The 20,676-nt window shown below is 38.7% G+C and overlaps 1 protein-coding gene across 2 annotated transcripts in view; it reads right to left on the bottom strand.

The window, feature by feature from the left end:
- The window catches only part of LOC122789943 (arf-GAP with Rho-GAP domain, ANK repeat and PH domain-containing protein 1-like), a 1,460,469-nt gene that overhangs the window by 45,909 nt on the left and 1,393,884 nt on the right, over positions 1-20,676 (bottom strand). For both annotated transcript variants that reach the window (XM_044057421.1, XM_044057422.1), the window contains one exon: positions 2,842-2,989. In XM_044057421.1, coding sequence (XP_043913356.1) covers positions 2,842-2,989 — 148 coding nt within the window. The remainder of the gene's footprint in view (positions 1-2,841; positions 2,990-20,676) is intronic.

The following is a 20,676-nucleotide window of genomic DNA, read 5'->3' on the forward strand; positions in this document are numbered from 1 at the left end:
GTGGGAGATGTGATAGATGCGCTTTGTTATTACACCTGACAAGAGACATTTATTAACTTCATCTTGCCTTGCTTTATTAAGTCACCAGGGAATATTAATTCTTCAGTCAGTTAGGAAAATAAAGTGAGATTAGCTAAATGTTCTTTTTTTCTGTATCTGTCTAAGTCTTTCCATCTGTGCTGTTTTTTATATTTCCTATGATTGAAGCTCTGGTGTTTATTGTGAATAGATATTCAGTATTTCCATTTTTTTTTTTTAATATTTATTATTAAATATATCTAAACCTTTCATTGTGGCTGGTCTTTTAGAAACTATTTTAACCTTTGAGTGAGAATACTTGCATTTTTAGTGGGACTGTGGCTGCATGCTTCTGAAAGTTTTGCTGCTTGGGTGAACATTACCATTTGTATAAGTATTAATTTTACTGACAGTAGTTGGGTACCCTGGTAAGAGCCTTGGAGTAGCTGGCATTGGGTGTTCTGGTGGCAGTATATCTACCTTATAGTCTGGGTGGAGGTGGCAAGGCGGGTAAGCTGTGGCAGCCTTTCCCAGGTGTGTGTGAAAATCAAATCTCAAAGAGAGCGTGTGTGTCAGCTACTTTGAACAGGGACACTGAGTCCAGTGATTTCACAGAGAGGGTGGTGGAGGACTTGGCTTGGAACTTCCGGCTAAGGACTCAGTTCTATAGCTGTATCAATGGGGAGTCTTATTTGGGGCCTTCAGGGAAAGCTCAGCCCCAGGAGTAGAATGTGCATTCCCATGTGTGCTCTTAAGGGAAATTGTACTTGGTGCAGAGAACTGCATCTGAAAATACTATGTGTGTCTATTTTTTTCTAAGTGAACATTCCCTACCAGTGTCAGTGGTGAGAATTGAGGCTCCTTCATCCCTGGCATGGAGGAGGGATATTGCATATTGGTGAGCAGTGGTGTGGATATTAATTAAACTTCTGCAGCCTGTAAGCAGTTGTCACTAAATGTGTATGTACTCTCAGCAGCCAGAAGGTAAACATACAGAGTTTCATTTTTCACCACAGTTTTATTTTTTTTTTTTTTAGTTTAGTTTAGTTAGAGAAAGCAGGCAAAGATGTCAGCAGAGGATTATGGCAAGCTGGCAGTCAACCAGTTGGCTAAGGTGTGCAAATCCAAAGGAAGGGTGCATGCCAACCTAAGTAAAGAGGAAATGATTTCAGCCTTAATTGCATCTGCAGCACAGACTAGCAACCAGGAAGACAACCAGTCTGGTGGTGGGGATGTACAGCCTTCAGAAACAGGACAGTTCACCTATTCCTCAGAGGACTTAAAAATCAGTCTGGAATTAAAAAGACTTGAACTGGAGGTGAAACATATGGAATTAGAATTGGCAGAGAGACTGCAGCATTTGGAGGCTGAAGAAAATGAGAAGCAGCGTCAACATGAGAAGGGACATGCTGACTCTTCAATGGGAACATGAAGGTAATGGGGTGGGGAATATCCGAACCCCAGAAGCAACAAAGGTCAGTAAATTTCCTCTACAGTATACAGAAGGTGATAATTTTGATAGTTTTATTAATATATTTAAAAGAATATGTAAACAGTATAATGTTGACCAAGAGCTCTGGGTACGCTTCCTGACCCCCTTACTCCATGGTAAAGCTGTTACCACTGTTTCTAAATTGTCTGAAAGTGATTGTTTAAATTATGACAAGGTTAAGCAACAATTATTGGAATGTCGTAAGTTAACAACATTTAGCTTACAGAAAAAAAGTTTCATGAGCAGAGACTTATGGCAGATGAAAGTGTATGTGATTATATTGCTTATCTAAGCACTTATTTTCATAGGTGGGTGAGTGAGTGTCAGGTCACCACTTTTGAAAGACTGACATACCATTTGGTGAGAGAACAAGCCCTTAGACTTTGCCTGAGGACATGAGAATCTAGTTGGCAGACCGGGACTGTAACTCTGCAGATGAGCTGGGGAGAAAAGGGGATCTCTACTTGGCAAGTAGAGCACTACTGCACAAGAAGGGAATACCTTCCCAAGTGTGTGCGTGTGCATGTGCGTGTGTGTGAAAATCAAATCTCAAAGAGAGTGTGTGTGCCAGCTACTTTGAACAGAAACACTGAGAGCACTGATTTCACAGAGAGGGTGGTGTAGGACTAGGCTTGGAACACCTGGCTAAGGACTCAACTCTATAGCTGTGTCAGTGGGGAGTCTTATTTGGGGCCTGGAGAGAAAGCTCAGCCCCAGGACTGGAGTGTGCATTCCCTGTGTGCTCTTAAGGGAAACTGTAATTGGTGCAGAGAGCTGCATCTGAAAATACTGTGTATGTCCATTTTTTTCTCAGTGAACGTTCCCACGTGAGGATTAAGGCTCCTTCATCACTGGCCCAGAGGAGGCATGTCACAATTTAAACTGCAGATGTTTTTGTTGTATTTTTGAAGATAGTAAAATGATTGTTCTTAAAATCTTTTGTAATAATTTGGAGCTTTTCTCCCTGGGCTTCTGCTGAAAATGGGCTTCAACCCAATTGAACTTTGCTGGTAATCAAATGTCAATAAATAAATAAGTGTACATAAAGGTACATAAATATCTCTAACATGTCACATCCTATAAGAACCATACTATGCACTCCATTCTCCATGTATGGAATATTCTTTCACATATCAAGCACAGCCCCACATCATGTATCATACTGCACACTGTACCACACATTTCCCCATGTCTCACACTGCTTAGCATTATATATCATATTACATACCATAATCTCTGAATATGGAATGTTCTGGCACACAGTCCATACCTCCTCTGTATACCACATTCTTCCCACATGCAATATGCTGTCTCACACAAATGATACTTACAGTGAATATGTGCTTGTAGCTGAATATAAAATCATAGATAATCTTCATACAGACATTGTATTCAATTTTGTCCTGTAACAATGTTGGAGCCAAGATCAGGGACAGGGTATCTGCTGTCATCTGATTTTCAGAAGAGGAGAGATGAACACTGTAAGACAAAACAGTCCAACATTAAAATGTATGTGTGTACATTATAGTGGAGATTTTTTTAATTGCATCATTTTTGTCTCCTTTCATGCTAACTATAAGGTCTTGAAGGGTTGTCATCCAGGCTGCCAAGGGTGCTTTATGCTCTCACCAGCATCCTAGTAATGAGACCATTTTTCACTTATGTACTTAACATAAACTAAAAGAGCAATGCCACAGGATAAAGTAATATTTCAGTTTTATTGAGTGCCTTTGTTCCTTAAGAACTTCATCAAAATGACAGTAAAAGGAAAGTGCACTTTTAAATAAACAACCATGAAACATAACTGGCTAATACTTCAGCCTGTAACACTTTTTTTTTTTGGTTTATGCTAGTTTGCATTTGGAACACTTGGATTTTACCCTTGTATTTGTAGTTTCATTTATAAATCTGACTCTGACCCCAAAACCAGGCTGATGTGAACACTCGCATCACAAGAAAGAATGTCTACTTTTCCTCAGTCTGTTCATGCAGACGCCCTCCATTTGCTGACAGAGACAACTATCACTGGCTTGGATGCCCATGGTGACCTCCACTGAGCCCACCACCCCTCCCCCAATGCTTGATGAGCTTCTGCTCTCCAGCATGTCCTGTCAGTGCAGTGCAGTGCAGGATGTTTGAGTACCACTGCCCCTTACCCCAAGGATGAGCCAATCCATTCTCCCTGCCTGTGCCATCAAGAACTCGACCTGTTAGTCATACTCAGGTCACCTGGGCTGTAGACAGACTTTCTTTATGCCACCTGCATCACTGGAGAGTTTAATAGTGAAAAAGAGCACGGGTTTGCTTAAAACTTTAGCATCTTCCGTTATTTGGACATTCAGAAAAAGATAACACATTCAAACATTATATCTCTTTAAGGGAGAGTGTGGGAAGCCTGAGCTACTGAAAGCCCACCCACAGAAAATGTATCTAAAATATTTTTTGGAAAATATTTTTTTTTATTTAAAATACCTCAACATTTTTATTTTTGTAAAAAATATGGCAGACTGAACTGCATCTTATGCTCCATTATGTTTAAGTTTGTCCAAACCCTTTGCTCAAGTTACAAAGTTTTACCGATCAGCAGCATCAAAATCAGTCATAACCATTTTAACTGTTGAGGCAAACTTAGCCTCTCTGCTTAATAAATGCAGCAACGTATGTCATGGAACAGGATGGATAGTTATGCACTTTAACCTAAATGGACTAACTATCATTGTTTCACCTACAGCTTAATTTTGATATGCTATTTGCTCAGTAGCATCACAGATTTTCATAGCTTGATTGTTAACTATGACTATGCAGAACAGAGTCAAAGCTGAGGTAGATAAAATGGTGCAGCAAGGTGTGATTTGTCCAATAGAAGAACCAACTGAATGAAAGCTAAGTAAACAAGATGAATGTCTGACAGTTAATTCGCAGCTGAATTCTCAGAAGTCCATTTCCTTGAGAAATCTGCACCAAAGGCAGAGTTTCTCAACAGAGGTTTCAGCTGGGGAAAATAATAAACAAGTATTTTATGAGGGCACTTACGTATGGAGAGAAAGCACTATCCCAGACAACTGGAGAATACACATTAAAGTGCCACTGTACAAGAACAATGGGGATATTCATAAGTGCAGGCAGTACAGGTGCACCAAACTCTTGTCACACTGCTGGGCAGGGTGAATGATACATGAATATGCAGAGTAAAAGAACGTAAGATGGAAGGTAAACCCTTCAGATTCAGGTCAGAATGCAGGACAACTGATCTGATGTTTGCACTGAGGCTGATGGTGGAGAAGCTGGAGATAAGAAAAGAGTGCAACTGGACATTCCTAGACTTGGAGAAAGCATATGACAAGGTCAAAAGGGAGAGAGCTGATTTGGTTACTCCTGCGAAGGTTCAAAGTCCTGTTTACATGTCAGATCTGTGATGGTTCAAAGTCCTGGATATACTGGTAGAATTAGTGCAAACTATGAGCAAAGACTCAGTGGCAAAAGTATGAATGGTGTTCAGATTCACAGATGTGTTCCTAGTGGGAGTAGGTATGCATTAGGGCTCAGCTGTAAGCTCACTCCTGTTCATAGTAAAGATGGACAACATCAGCACAAAGGTAGGAGGGAACAGAGCAACAAAGCTGCTGTATGCGAATTATGTGGCACTACAAGTGGACTCTGAACAGGAACTATGGCAAATAATAAAGAGACTAGAATGCAAAACTGATGGCACATGGAATGAAACTGAAAACAGACAAGGCAGTGGTCATGGCAGCAGATGAAGAAATAAGAACAAACTTAAGATAGAGACATAAGGGAAAACAATGGAACAGGTTAAAAACTTCAAGTATCTGGGATGTGGGGTTGAGAAGGAAGTCTAAACAAGGAGATCAAAGTTAGAATGAGAAGTTCTGCAGCCAACTGGCACAGAGTATCAGGGGTAATGTGTGACAGAAAATGCAAAGAAGCTGGAAATGAAGGTGTACAAAGCATTAGTACAGACAGTGTTTCTATATGGCTCAGAAACATGAGAAGTGAAGGTGGAGCAGGTGAGGAAGCTTGAGGTGATGAAGATGAAGTGCCCAAGATGGGGAGTAGGAGAAATTAAGACATTTGGGCAGAAGACAAAGTAGCACAGTTACAGAAAAGGCCAATCAAGGAAAACATATTATGGTTGTTTGGTCACATGTACAGGAAAGCTGAAGATGATTTAGTAAATCAGATAGGGGAAACATGGAAAGAAACAAGAGGAGACAAAGACGTCCAGTCAAGAGAGATGAATGAAATGTACGAGATAAAACCTGAGACAGGTGAGCATGATTGTCTAAGAAGGTAGGAGAGAGGCTATGAACTGTGAGACGTGGTGCCAGTTGATGTGATGTCCTAACCCCATGTCATGTACAGGGGTTAATGATGAGAATATTTTATATACATACACACACACACACACACACACACACACATAAACAATCGTACCTGTGTGTGTGTGTGTGTGTGTGTGTGTGTGTGTGTGTGTGTGTGTGTGTGTATACTCTGAAAAATTATTGGTTTATATGTGTATATTAGGCTAATGACCACTTGGGGCATTTATAAGCCTAGCCATCCTACCCACATTTATCGCACAAGTTACTGTGCTTTAGAGGTTATTTTAAGAGGTGTATGTTAGTGAGGGCCTGATTTAACAGCTATCTGTGTCCAACAGAGACACAGGCGTCAGACCAGGGGTGAATTTGTGATTTCCCATCCACTGGTCCAGGTTGCATTTAGGATCATAGGACCATAGCTCATAGGAAGTTAGTCAGCTATGGTCCTACGGCCCTTACAAGCCTAGCCAAGTTCTACCCTTATTTCCACGATCAGCCCCTAATGCTCTTGTCCAAGAGGGACACAGATGAAACCCCCGTGGTGAATTTATGGTTACCCATCCAATCGTCCAGATTGCATTTGAAGAGGGCCAATGAGGTACTCTGTTTGCAATGAAGTGGAAGTCTGTTCCAAAGGTGTGGTAACCTCTGGGAGACAAATCTGTCCCTCCAGCAGGTTCTGTTAGTGTCACATACCAGGTTAAAGACTTTAGAGTGAGTAACCCGTGTACCATTTGACTTGCAGATGTGCAGCATTTCCAATAAAGCAGGGTCAGAGATTGCCTTATATGCATAGCAGAGATCGCCTCTGAGTAGTCTGTATGAAATAGAATAAAGTGACATTGATTTAAGATGATTCACATAGGACAGATGCTGACCATCTTGAATTTTCCTTGTGAGGAACCTTTGTGGTCTCTCCAATTGCTGCAAGTGCTTGGAAAGGTACACACCAAAAGGGGTGTTGTACTCAATTATTGGCCTGATGAGGGAAGAATACAGGGGGGTTATAACTTCTTTTTTTCTGGAGGCAATGCCCTTAGTTATGAGATGAGCAATACAGAATGCCCTTCTTACCACTGTGGAGACATGATGATCAAAGGTAAGGTTGCCATCAACCTGTGTGCCCAGGTCTCTCACCACACAATGTGTACTTAGGGTGTTGCTATTTATGTGGTAGTTAGGAGGAACATTGCTCTTACCGAAAGGGATGATAATACATTTTTTTGCACTGAGTTTAAGCCCATGACTTTGGCATCAATCATTTGTTTGTGTAAGACCCTCTTGTAGGATGTTGACATTGTTTGGAGATTCTATGACCACTCCCAGTTTGCAGTCATCAGCAAACTTTGTCAGCCACAGACATTTAGTTTTTGCTTGTACTTTTGAGAAATAGATTCCAAACAGTAGAGGTCACAGGACTGATCCCTGTGTAACACCACTGGTTACAGGTCTGCTGTTGGAGGTGGATTCTCCTATTTTTACTATATGGGTTCTACCAGTGAACCAGTTAGTGACCTATCTAACGATATAAGGGCTGATACCTAGCTGCGTGAGTTTGTGAATGATGCCTGAGGGGGGACAGTGTCAAAAGACTTGGCTAAGTCTAGGTAGGCTGTATGCATAGATTTCCCCTTGTCCAGGGCCTTGGTGACTGTCTCAAAGAAGTCTACCGGGTTTAACAGGGATGATTTCCCTTTGAGAAATCCAGACTTAAGTGTTTGGAAATTACCTATATCTTTGTTGATAAGGTCCATGATGATTAGCTCCATGGCCTTGCAGATAAGGCTAGTCAGGCTAATAGGCCTGTAGTTCCCAGTGTCAGTGGAAGCACCACTGCTGTTCAAGGGGATAACAGTGACCTTCAGCTGGGATGAAGCTGGTGCTTAGACTATGACTGAAAAGAGTACCCACTGGTGTTGCTAATTCTTGTTGGAGCCCATTTAGAACACAGCTTGGGATGTTATCAGATCCCATAGATGCTGTGTTTTTGGCCTTAGAGAGGATGTTTACAACCTGCTCTTTAGAGATACAAGATAGGAGACAGGTGGTAGGGATGTCATGCGGTACATGTGGCAGGGACAGAGAAGTGAAGTTTTCATAGAACTTCTCAGCTAACAGGTTAGCTATGCCCACAGGCTCAGTATATGTTGTATCATTAACTACCAGTTTGGCACAAATCTGGGCCTTTCCTTTTAGATTATGGATGTAACTAAAGAATACCATATGGTTGTCCTTAGTTGAGGAAGCAAATTTGGATTCATAGTTTGCTTTGGAGGACTTCACAAGAAGTCTTATTTGCTTGTTAGAGCCGAGGAGAGAGTGTTTCCAGTTTATGGCTCTATCCCTCTTACTCTTAGAGAGCAATTTCTTCCTCTTATTGTAAAGCCTGTTAATGGCTGTTGTCCACCAGGCAGATTTGCTCTTCCTCGAGGAACTTGTTTTGGTCCTATCAGGTACAGCTGAGTCAATGCAGTTATACAGGTGTTTGTATAAAGCACTGGTGTAGAACTTGGCATAGTTGCCAGTTCCATCTGAGGGGGGAGGTGCAGTGAAGCTATTTGTATCATCCCGTAAGAGGTTACAATCTGGTTTGGAGAAGGTTTTTAGTTTAGTTGCAGCTGGCGGGGGGGTGGTCAAGTGTGATAGTCACTTTGAATGAGACTGATTTTTGGTCAGATCTCACCAGGGAAGACCTCAAAGTGGGGGTGCTACAGTGGTCCCCCATACTGGTAAGTACCAGATCCAGGATGGTGGCACCCCTTGTGGGGGTGTCAACCAGCTGGTCCTGGGCATTGGAGTTAACAAAATCGAGGAACCTTTGAATTGGGTTTGGAAAGGGTTCTGGTTCGCATGTATGGGAAGCCTATTTCAGGGAATGGACATTTTCTGGGATACATATCTGTCCCTCTGACATGTCTTATTTAAGTTGTAAGCAAAATTTAAATACTTGAACCTAGTAGTTCAGGTGCTGATTGTTTTGTGGAAATGTAAAAGGTCATCAGAGTGTGATCCCAGTATGTCTTGTATGCCAGGCATAAATCACCTCTCAGCAGACTGTAAGTAGGAGAGTACAGAGACAGGGTTTTGAGGCAATCTGCATAGAACATTGTGTTTATGTCCTATTTTTTTCTTGTGAGGAACCTTTCTAGATGTTTCATTTGCTGCATGTATTTAGCCAGATACATACCAAAGAGAGAATTATTCTTAAGCATGGATCTGATGATGGCTGAGTACAGTGGTACAATGACTTCACTGGACCTAGATGTTATGCCCTTACTTATAAGCTAAGTAACATAGAATGATTTTTATAACATGCTTAGACACATGTTGGTGGAAAGTCAGGTTGCTATCTACATGACTCCCCAAATCCCTATCTACTGTGTCTATTTTTAATGGTGTTTTATCAATTAAGTAGTTCCCCTGGGTGGCCGACTTCTCAAAAGGTACTATTATACATTTTGTGACATTGAGTTTTAAGCTGTGGCTTTGTCACCAGTGATTTCCCTATGTTAGACCTTCCTGTACAATGTTAGCATCTTTTTTTTTTTCAATAAACATCTTTATTAAATTATCAGGTATGACACAGGCAATCTTGCATTTATATAAATGAAAAACAAACATTGACACCACTTTAGTTGCAAACATTATACATCACAGACACTACTGAAACAACTGTAGTTGCAAACATTATACATCACTTAAAATCTAACCAGTCATTTTCAGTTAAGTATTATATGGCTCATTCAAATCCAGCCTCTTAAACTTCATTCATTCTCTGCATATATTGTTCCCACAATTCCCATTTTGTTCTCTGTAGTTTGCTCCATCCTTTTTCTAAAGATCCCAGTTCCAGTTGTTTTATCTCTGTTACTATATTCACTACTTCTAGTAAAGTTGGCCTAGACTTTGATTTCCATTTTCTAGTAATTGCTTTTTTGGCAGCCACTATAATTAGACTCAGCATTACTTTACTACATCTAGGTAATTCTGATTCTGTATCACAGCTCAAAAAATCATCTCCCCAGTAAATCCAATATGCTCACCCAGAATCTCCAACAGAGTGGTTTGTAGGGAATCCCTAAAGTCTGCCAGCTCATTACACTCTCCAAAAATATGTTCCCAGACACCTCTTTCTTGCCTGTCATACCTCCAACATTTGCTATCCACCTGAGGAAAAATTCTCTGGAGTCTACCTGTGGTATAAAAATACCTATGTAAACACTTCCAGGCAAAGATCCTAAATCTTCTAGACTTTGTTTCATATTTGGGAGATATACATATATCCCCCTTTGTCTCTTTGTGAATTACTTATCCAATCTCTCTTCCCAATCCTTTCTAAGCTCCTCTGATTGATTCTTATAATTGTCATGCAATATTTTATATGCTCTACTAATTATTCCTTTTTTAATGGCAGCTTCTGTTCTAGAGTCTGTTAAAAACTCTACAAGTGCTGGTCTTTCATTTAGGATCCCCTATTTATTTTTCTTTTCTATACTATCAATCCTTGATAGGGAAGGCAATCTCTAGCCTGCAGTCCAAATAAATTATTGGCCTCTTCCCATTCTATTACCTTTCCCTTTCTAGTTATTTGCTCCCAATACCTTGGTTCCATTGTCAGTTTTATCCAATAAATTCCAGCCCCCCCTCCTGCCTATTATCCAGTCCAACCACTGCCCTATAGGCAGAATCTCTTTTCTCCATACTTGTGCTGCTTTAGTTCTTAGAATACTCCCTGATATTTTATGAATATAATATTCTGTATAATTGTTGTTGTTTTCCTTAAGAGTCTGCATCCAAAATCCCAATCTTTCCTTATTTACTGAGCTCCCCCCATATCATCATTCCTTTCCACTTTGAATTATAGTTTTTTGCTTGTGCTATGTAAACACCCTTAGCTGTGTTGCCCTAAAATGCCGCCTCATATTGGGTATCCTAGTCCACCTTGTTCTATTGGAAGATTCATCTTATCCCACTTGACCCTTTCTGTCTTCCCTTCCCAGATAAAATCCTTCAACTCTTTTTTAATTGCTATCCACAGCTTCTCCTATGGTTGATAAAAATATGCCTGACCTGTGCATAAGACTAAAGAGACTAAAACCATTTTAATTGCTTGTATCTTAGTATCCATATCATGTAACACAGCTTTCAGTTTCTCCATTTTTGTATTAACTTTTGTTTAATCTCTTCCCACATATCCTTAGCTGCCACAACAGAGTCATTTCTAATCCATACTTCTAAATACTTCATTTTATCATGTCCCCATAAATATGGATATTGTTGGACTAATTTGTGAGAGGGTACATAATTTACTGCTATTGCCTTTGTTTTAGCTTCATTAATTTTGTATCCCAAAAAGATCTGATACTGTCTTAAAATGTTCCATGACACTATAATGTCTCTTTCTGGTTTTGTCATGAAAAATAACATCATCTGCAAATAGAGCCAGCTTTTCCTGACTACCATACCAATTATATCCTTGAATTTCTGAGTCCCTTATTTTCTTTGCCAATGTCTCTAAATATAATGCAAACAAGAAAAGGGAAAGTGGACAACCCTGCCTGGTTCCTCTACTCAAGCCAAAGTTATCAGAGAAGACCCCACCCACTTTATTTTTCACTTCCAATCCCTCATATATACTCCTAATCAATCTTATAATTGTATCAGGAAAAGCAAATGCTTCCATTGCCCTGCTCATGTAGTCCCAGTCTACTCTGTTAAATGCTTTCACTGCATCAAGACCCATTAATAACAGTGGTATTTTCTGAAATTCTGCTTTCCCGCTGGATCATCAATGTTCTGTTAATATTGTCAAATGTTTGCCTCCCCTCCACAAAACCACACTGATCAATTTTGGTATCACTTTTGCCATTCCTGTAGCCATTATAGACATAAACAGTTTATAATCATGGTTTAGTATTGAAATGAGCCTATATGAAGCTAGATACGATAGATCTTTACCCTCTTTAGGTATTACCATTACCACTACCTTCTTCCAGGATGCTGGTACTTCTCTTCCTCCTCTTAAAATACTGTTAAACAAAACCTTCCAGATCTTTATCAGTTTCTTCCCTCCTAGGTTCCAACCTTCACAGGAATAGCATCTATTCCTGGGGACTTTCCTGTAGAATGGTTATACATAGCCATTTTTATCTCATCTCTTCCTATCCTATTAGTAATTGAGCCTTGTGTACCTCTAACCTTAGCATATTTAATTATTCCATACACATCTCCATTTGTATTTCTATCTGTACTCTACATTTTAATATAGTTCACTACTCATTCTTTTTTATATTTATCTGTAAGACCATTCAGACTGAAAGACATTACAGAAAGCATCATTTTCTTATATAGTTATTATTACCACCTTTTATGTATAACTGCTTTTTTGTTAAATGCCTAGTTTCAGCGTTTATGTTACATGCATATACTTTTTGGCAGGTTGGTCTTTTATGCAGTTGTTTCTTGTCATATCCATTTGAGCCTATGCCACATCTTACATAACTTTTTGTTTTTTGAAAGCTCTCAAACAGAACAAACACCTCCCAACCCCCATTAAAACCTATTAACTTAATAACAACATAAAACTTTAAATATTGAAGTTTTTACTTCCTAATAAGAAAAAAAGTTCTAAGTTGATAGCCACACAGACAGGCCAGAGTTAACCAAAAAGGAAGGTTAATCTTGCTAAGATGCATGGTACAGCCTATGCACCCTTCCAGATCTTTATCAGTTTCTTCCCTCCTAGGTTCCAACCTTCACATGAATAGCATCTGTTCCTGGGGACTTTCCTGTAGAATGGTTATACATAGCCATTTTTATCTCATCTCTTCCTATCCTATTAGTAATTGAGCCTTGTGTACCTCTAACCTTAGCATATTTAATTATTCCATACACATCTCCATTTGTATTTCTATCTGTACTGTACATTTTAATATAGTTCACTACTTTTTCTTTTTTTATATTTATCTGTAAGACCATTTAGACTGAAAGACATTACAGAAAGCATAATTTTCTTATAGTTATTATTACCACCTTTTATGTATAACTGCTTTTTTGTTAAATGTCTAGTTTCAACGTTTATGTTACATGCTTATACTTTTTGCAGTTGTTTCTTGTCATATCCACTTGAGCCTATGCCACATCTTACATAACTTTTTGTTTTTTTGAAAGCTGTCAAACAGAACAAACTCCTCCCAACCCCCATTAAAACCTATTAACTTAATAATAACACAAAACTTCAAATATTGAAGTTTTTACTTCCTAACAAGAACAACAGTTCTAAGTTGATAGCCACACAGACAGGCCAGAGTTAACCAAAAAAGAAAGGTTAATCTTGCTAAGATGCATGGTACAGCCTATGCTATTAGTAAGTGCTATTTGAATTTGTCTAGATTTATTGCTCTCCCAGTGGAGAAAATACTTGAATGCTCTCAGTAAACACTTTCTCTAAGCCATTTCTCTTTATCAAATTGTATTCTAGTGACATGCAAACTGGACACAAAACTGCTAAGGGTACCTTGTTTACCAAAAAAAAAGCCTTAAAATATTCAATATTCTTTTTCATTTACATGCTTTGTAATAAACTTGTTACTGGATAATGCCTAGGGTCTTCACCCAGTCATTTCCCTATGCAAGCATGGGAAAAAGAACACTGATTTTTCTTTTGACATACTGTCTTAACCAGATCTTTCCTTCCTCCACTTCTCCTCTCTCCCCCTTTTTACATTGCAATGACTACATTTCTTAAAATTGTACAAAGAAAAAGAAAGAAGAAGGGAGAAAAAAAAAAGCAGATGTTTATATTAATATCCCCATTGCATTTCAAAAAAAAAAACTGAGAAAACTTTACTTCAAGTCTGATTGGTTTGTCTTATCTGTAAAGCCCTCCCAGCTGGAACCCCCCCCCCGATTGCTTTCAGAGAACGCTATATCTCATTTCTGTTTTTTTCTTCTTTTCCCTCAGCCAATCCCCTTCCACCAGACAGTCTCCACTTTCTCTTTATCAAATTGTTTCCATGGAAACATGAAGACCAGCTGTAGAACTGCCACTAAGTATACATGCATTTGCTAGACAAAAGTCCTCATAATATTCAATATTCTTTTATATTTACTTGCTCTCTCTTAAAACTAATCAAGCTAAGGTCCTTAATACAGTCATTTCCCCATGCAAGAATGAAAAAAAGAACATTAATTTTAACTTTGTTATGCCTTTTTAACCAGGCTTTTTTTATACTGTACTGCCTATATTTCTCAAAACTGTACATGAAGAAGGAGAGAAGAGAGGAGAAAAAGAAAAATTACAGCACTTGTTTACAACCCATATTACACTTAAAAATATTGTGAAAAGAAAGCCATACACCACAAATATATTACTATTAAGAAAATATATATTTTTTACTTACAGTTAGCTTTCTCCCCTCTCCTCCCCCAAAGCATTTTTCTGAACATTAATGACATGAAGTAGGGCATATACTTTAAAGTCCCCCACAAATCCAAGAAATTTTGAAAAAGGCCAATATTTAAAGATTTTCTTGTTCTGTCATATTTTACAAATATAATTATTGCATTGTAATCCCACACTGAGTTACTGGTTTTATTACTGTTCTAATCCATCGCCAAAATCCTGTCTCTGCTTCATTTCCAATGTACTCGATTCTTTTAGTCAACTTTCATGCTTCCTTCCTTCTGTCCAACATTTTCCATTGAAATACTGGAAAAGGTTTCACAGGTACAGTCTCTCTGTGTTTTTTCTTACCAGAAAAACAAGCAGAATCTCCTTTTGTTTCACAGTTCACTTTTTGTTGGGCAAACTTTTGTATTTCCTCCTTAGTATGCACTTCATCAAAAAAATGATTCCATCCCTCCAGGGAAGAATACTTTAAAGACAGCTGGATACAGCAGTTTGAATCTCATACCTGCATCTCAGAATTCCCTGAATAGTGGAATGAATTTACTCCTCTTCTGTCTGGTGTACAGTGAGTTACCATTCCCCACAAATACTCTGCTATCTCCCAATTTTAGTGTTTGTCCTTCTGCCACAGTTTTGTCAGAATCAACTCCTTCTGCTGACAGGATTGCATATTTACTATTATAGGTCTAGGTTGCTTTCTTATAGCTAGGTTTGGAGCATACACGCAATGTGCCCTTTCAACTAACAACTCCTGTTGTGGAATACCAGTCCAGCTGCTTATTTGTGCTTTCATAAAATTAATGCAGTTTGTTCCTTCCAGCTTCTCTGGCACATCTGAAAATATAATTTTTTCCTACGTGCTCTGTCCTCTAATTCTATTATTTTTTTAAACATCTCTTCCTGAGCAGTCTCATGTTCAGCCAGCCTTTTCTTCATTTCAACCTCTGATTTTTGCAGCTTCATCATCTTATCCAAATATCTGTTTAAAGCTTCTTCCATTTTTTTCCAGTCTTTTGTTGTGTTGATATACTCCATCAGTATTTTGTTTAGTTTAACCACGTCTGTATGCAGTTGTCTTAAATCTTCCTGTAGGTTATTGGAATTATGTTTGAAGGTCACATTACTTTTTGCTGAGCAGCTGCAGAACCTTCCCCAGTCAGTGTTTCTTTCTCCCTTTTTGTAGCTGATTTTTTTCCAGGTCTTTTGTATTTCTTTGTTCTTGACCATCCAGGTAGTGCATTTAGTAGCCAGTTACTGACATTTACCCATAAACATGTCTACTGGCCTTCTCTGCTGAGTTTCTGTTTTCACACTGGGAGAGATAGAAACAAGCCTTTACTCAGTGTGCAGCCATCTTGGAAGTCCCTACAATGTTAGTATCTTGGAGGATATCTATGATTGCATCTAGTTTGCTATCATCTGCAAATTTGGTAAGCCAGAGACCATAGACATTGGGCTTGACTTTTGACAGACAGATGCCAAAGAGGAATGGCCCCATCACAGTGCCCTGCGAGACTCCAGAGATGACCTGCCTCTTTCTGGAGGTGATTTCTCCAATACTATCTTCCTGGGTCCTGTCTGTGAGCCATCTGGCTATTAGAGAATTACATAGGGAGGTATGCCTAATTTCATGAATTTGTTTACAATGCCCTAGTGGGATATTCTATTAAATGCCTTAGTTAGGTCAAGGTTGTCAGTATGCACCATTTTGCCTGCAGTTATTGCCTTGGTGACCTTCTCAAAAAAGTCCACCAGGTTCAATAGGCATGACCTGCCTTTGATGAAGCTAAACTGGGTTGGGTACAGTGTCTGAAGGTTTCCATGATAATTCTTTCCATGGCTTTGCATATGAGAGTAGTCATCAGACTAATGGGTCTGTAGTTCCCGGGATCCATCAATGCTCCACCCTTGTGCAGAGGGATGACTGTTGCACAGTATGAAGCCTGTGTGGAGGCTATGGTTGAATAGCGACACCAGTAACCTTGGTAGATCATATTTTAGGCTATTTAGGAGGCATCCTAGAAAATTATTGAGGCCTATTGCAGCTGCATTCTTAACCTTACAGAGCACATCTAAGAGCTTTTCCTTACTGATAGTTGGAGGGCTTATGTTAGATGACATTTCCTGGGAGGGTGTGACTGGGGTGTGTGTTTGGGGAAGTAAAGTTGGAGCTAAATTTGTCGGCCAGAAAATTTGTTATATCTCACGGTTTCATGAATGTGACTCCATTTACCAGCAGTCTGGCACACTGTTATGTGCTGCCTTTGAGTTTTTGGACATAGTTAATAAAGGCCTAAAAAGAACAAAGGACCAAAACAAGCTGGAGCAGCGTAAAAATAATCCAATTTAACTAGCACTTTCGGAAATAGTCAATGCTTTTCCTTCTTCAGACAAACCAAAATCAGTTCAGGATACTTTTGAACTTAGTAGTCTACGTAACAATCAATTAAGTAAAAAGGTACTCCATTTAAAGTGAAAAAGTGTGTTGATTAAAAACTTTCAAAAAGTTAAAAACCTAATAAAGCTTGAAATAAAAACAAAATCAAACACATCAAAGCAACCCCTAATTTAACAAATTCTAAATTTCACATTATTCATCATGAAACAAATAACAACTTGCAATAGGAAACTATAAAGTAACAAACTACTGCATCATTATTATTAGGTAAACCAAGTATAAATAATAAACATGTAAACAATAAATAGTCTCTAAGAGATTAACAAACGAGTGAAAATTGATAAAAATGGCCATACATTGTACTGTGGCATCATCCTTGGTAAAGGTAGAATGCTGCTCAGTGCTATAGAAATATCAACCTGGGACACATAGTCCAAGAGCTCCATAATGTCTGTCTTCATATAGTCTAGGGAGGTATGTCTCAGGTCATTTACACCTACATGGACTATGACTGAATCATATTGACACCTGTGGTGCAATGACTTGAGTGCATGTACTATTTGGTGGATCCTGGCCCCAATAGGCAAATGGCCATTATTTTCTCCATGTTCATCCTGGTGAGTGGGACATCAGAATGTCATACAATGGAATCTCCTATAACTAGAGTCCTTGGTAGTCTATCGGTTTGCCTTATGGTATTAGTGTTTGAGGCTCCACTGGGTGTGGCTATTTGTGTAGTGTTAGGTGTTGTTTCTGCTAAGTGCTTTCAAGTTTGATGTGAATACTTTTTGCAGGTGGTATGCGTGTGGAAGGTCTATGGGGTTTCAGAAGATTGCATTTAAGTGCCTCAGCATAAGTAGGTTTATTCGTGGGGTGCATACTCTGTGTGAAGTGGGTGTAGCATGTGTGTTTCCGACAACCAGATCTTTATTTTGAGCATTGACACCCAAATGCTTTCCCTCCAGAGACAGTGTGTTTATACTTTTCTCTCATATGGTATTTGTTTCTTAGTGGAGTAAATGGTTGTTAGTGAACTTTAGACAATTGTTACATTGTCTCAGTATATCCATATCCACCAAACTGGCTGTAGAGAAATTGGAGAAGTCCATGTCCATGATGTCAGTTCCTTTATTGGATGATGTCAGTTCCTTTATTGGGTGAGCTACAAGGGTGCAGTGTATGAGGAATTAATAGCAGGCTGACTAAAGGTGTTTTTGGCTAGTAGTTGTTCTATGCTCATCGAGTTACTGATACAGTTTCAGAAGTGATTTTATATGGGAAATTTGGTTTCTGTTTGCATCTATATAGGGCATTACTAGCCACTGCTGCATGATGGGCAGTGGCATGCAAACTCGCCAAATTTATGTAAGCACATAAATCACAGAAAACTGGCTTCTATTTTCTATAGCCAATACAATGGCTACACTTACAGCTTTCTTATGTATTTCCCAATTCAGATAGCCCAGGCCACCATCTACTATCATTAGATGGACCATCCCAGTCCACTTAATGTAAAAACATAAAATGACTATTTGACAGTGCAATGCTACCACAAAACAACTTAAACTACCTGGAAAATATGATTACAAGTATTAGGGACCCTTAAAATTATTTAAAGTGCAAAATCAAAGCAAAAATACAGCAGTAGCACCCCAAAACAGTTAACTGAAGTGCAAAATAGTAAAATAAATCTCTGATAGTTCTGGGAAAGTGAGCAGGAGACAATTTGTAGTAAGGGAGGTTTACTCAAGAGCAATACTGGTTTGCTGGGTGTTACTGATCTATGGAAAACAATGGGTGGGAAAAGTACTTAAATAGCTTACACCACAGACAATCACAATGAAAGATGGGAGGGAGGGACTTTGGAAGTCAGATTATCATAAGGGGGAGAGGCCAGATACACAGCTTTTTAAAACAACAACAGGAAAAGGATGGGGGGGGGGGTTGAAAAAATCAAGCTGCAAGTAACAGGCTAGCTGGAGAGGGATCTAGTCAAATAAAGCCAATATTAGAGTTCTAGTCTTATGACTTTGAAATACAGGTCAGTGACCCCCAGATAGGTTAAAATTTCAGAGCCTTTAGCTTAATGTCTCAGTGAGGGGTGGGGTAGAAACAAAGAAAAGAGGAACAGAAAGACACTGGAATGCAACTTTTAGAAGGTTAATGACAAAAATAATGTAAAACTTAGTAAAGCTGAAATGTAAACAGCTGTAAAAGCACTGAAGCACCAGTCCTGGAGCAAAATTTACAATCCTCTCACTACTGCAGTTCTACCTCAGTGTAAGGCACCAGACTATGCAGAAATTTACCGTTAACACTGTTTATAGAAAAATGCAGTAGTAAATGATTAATGAGGCTCAAATTTGGCAACAGTTCACAGTTCTGCCATAGCTTTGAAATGGTACTAAAAGGCTAAGGTCCCAGACAGGGTTCCAAATACAAACACCTGGCTTTTACAAGTATTTCCACTTATCGAGATAGAAGTGCAGTATGATGTATAAACGATGCTAAGATCTTGCAGTAATACATAATCTTCCCACAACTGCAATGAAGCTACAAGACTAAGTTCCCAGAACAAACTAAAAAATGCAAACAGGTAATTTTTGTAGGCTAAACCATGGCAAAAAGCAGAAAACTACAAAAAAAGTATCACCACACAGACCTCTATAAGTACAACTTAATATATTTAATCAGAATTGATTTGCTTTATTGTCTTTGTTGTGAATGAAAAGGTTCCAGTAATACTAGTCCATGTACCTGATTACAGAAAAAATGTATTAAATTTTAAGTAGTTAAGTAAAGAAATAAAATGCTAATGCAAGAAAAGACAAAAAGTCCTGCCTGTATGGATACATGAATTGGCAGTCTCTAAACTGCTCATAGATGTGAGTACTGTGTGCATATGGGGTCTATATTACATTATCAAATCCCAGTAACATCGAACACCACAACACTGACACATAAAGCCTGAACCCCAAATATGTCGAACCCCCTAAACCACAAAGTTTCAAATCTCAGACTGTTATAGTCAGCCAATACCACCACGCGCTACATACTACATACCCAAACATAATAAATAAAACACATACATACACAAACCAAACCCTACTTCTAACACTACACTAAACCTTACATACATTACTATCTGTGCACTTACCTTAACTCGCACCCTAACTCTAAGGTCCATAACTATCACACACTTAACCTACAGACATATACTCAAACAAAACAAATAATCCACACACATAGTTAACAAAACCCAAATTCTAACCCTACACTAAACCTTACATACATTACCTATCTATGCACTTACCATAACCCGCACCCTAACCCTAAGGTCCGTAACTATCACACACTTTCCTTATGGAGCTATACCGCAGACAGGCCAACCATCACACTTCGACATTTTGCATTTCGTGATTTTGTACGTTTGCCATTACTGTAGTTCGCGCTTTACGTGTTGGTCTTCTGGTGTTCGATATTACTGTGATTTGATAACGTAATATAGACCCATGCATATCAGTAAGTGTGTGCATTTTATGATGGACTGGCATCCTCTACAGAGCTGTGGTGCAGCTTTACACTAAGTACTTTCTAGGTTAGGTTCCCCTTTGGTCTTGATTATAAAATGGAGGAATAATTGAATGAATATATATATATATATATATATATATATATATATATATATATATATATATATATATATTTATACAGTTGAATAACACATTGACAACTAGATTAACATATACAGCAGCACTTTTCTGGGGAAAGGTGTCACTTCAAAGAATACATAGTATATAACATTAAAGCTTCACAGGAAGCTTACACCATAAACCTACATCTGTAAATGCTCATTAATGCAGCAAATGGAAGTTGCAGCTAGTGATGTAATTCTAACTTAGGGGTGCCTAGTACAGATCAGAAGAAACACATGAAATAGAAATTAATAAATCTAAGTAGAACACAATACAGTCTACCTCAAAGAGATGAATATTCATGGTGGTGTGCCAATGGA

The sequence above is a fragment of the Protopterus annectens genome, chromosome 15.part0, assembly GCF_019279795.1.
Source record: "Protopterus annectens isolate FY-2018-M chromosome 15.part0, PAN1.0, whole genome shotgun sequence".
In the NCBI taxonomy this organism is placed as follows: Eukaryota; Metazoa; Chordata; order Ceratodontiformes; family Protopteridae; genus Protopterus; species Protopterus annectens.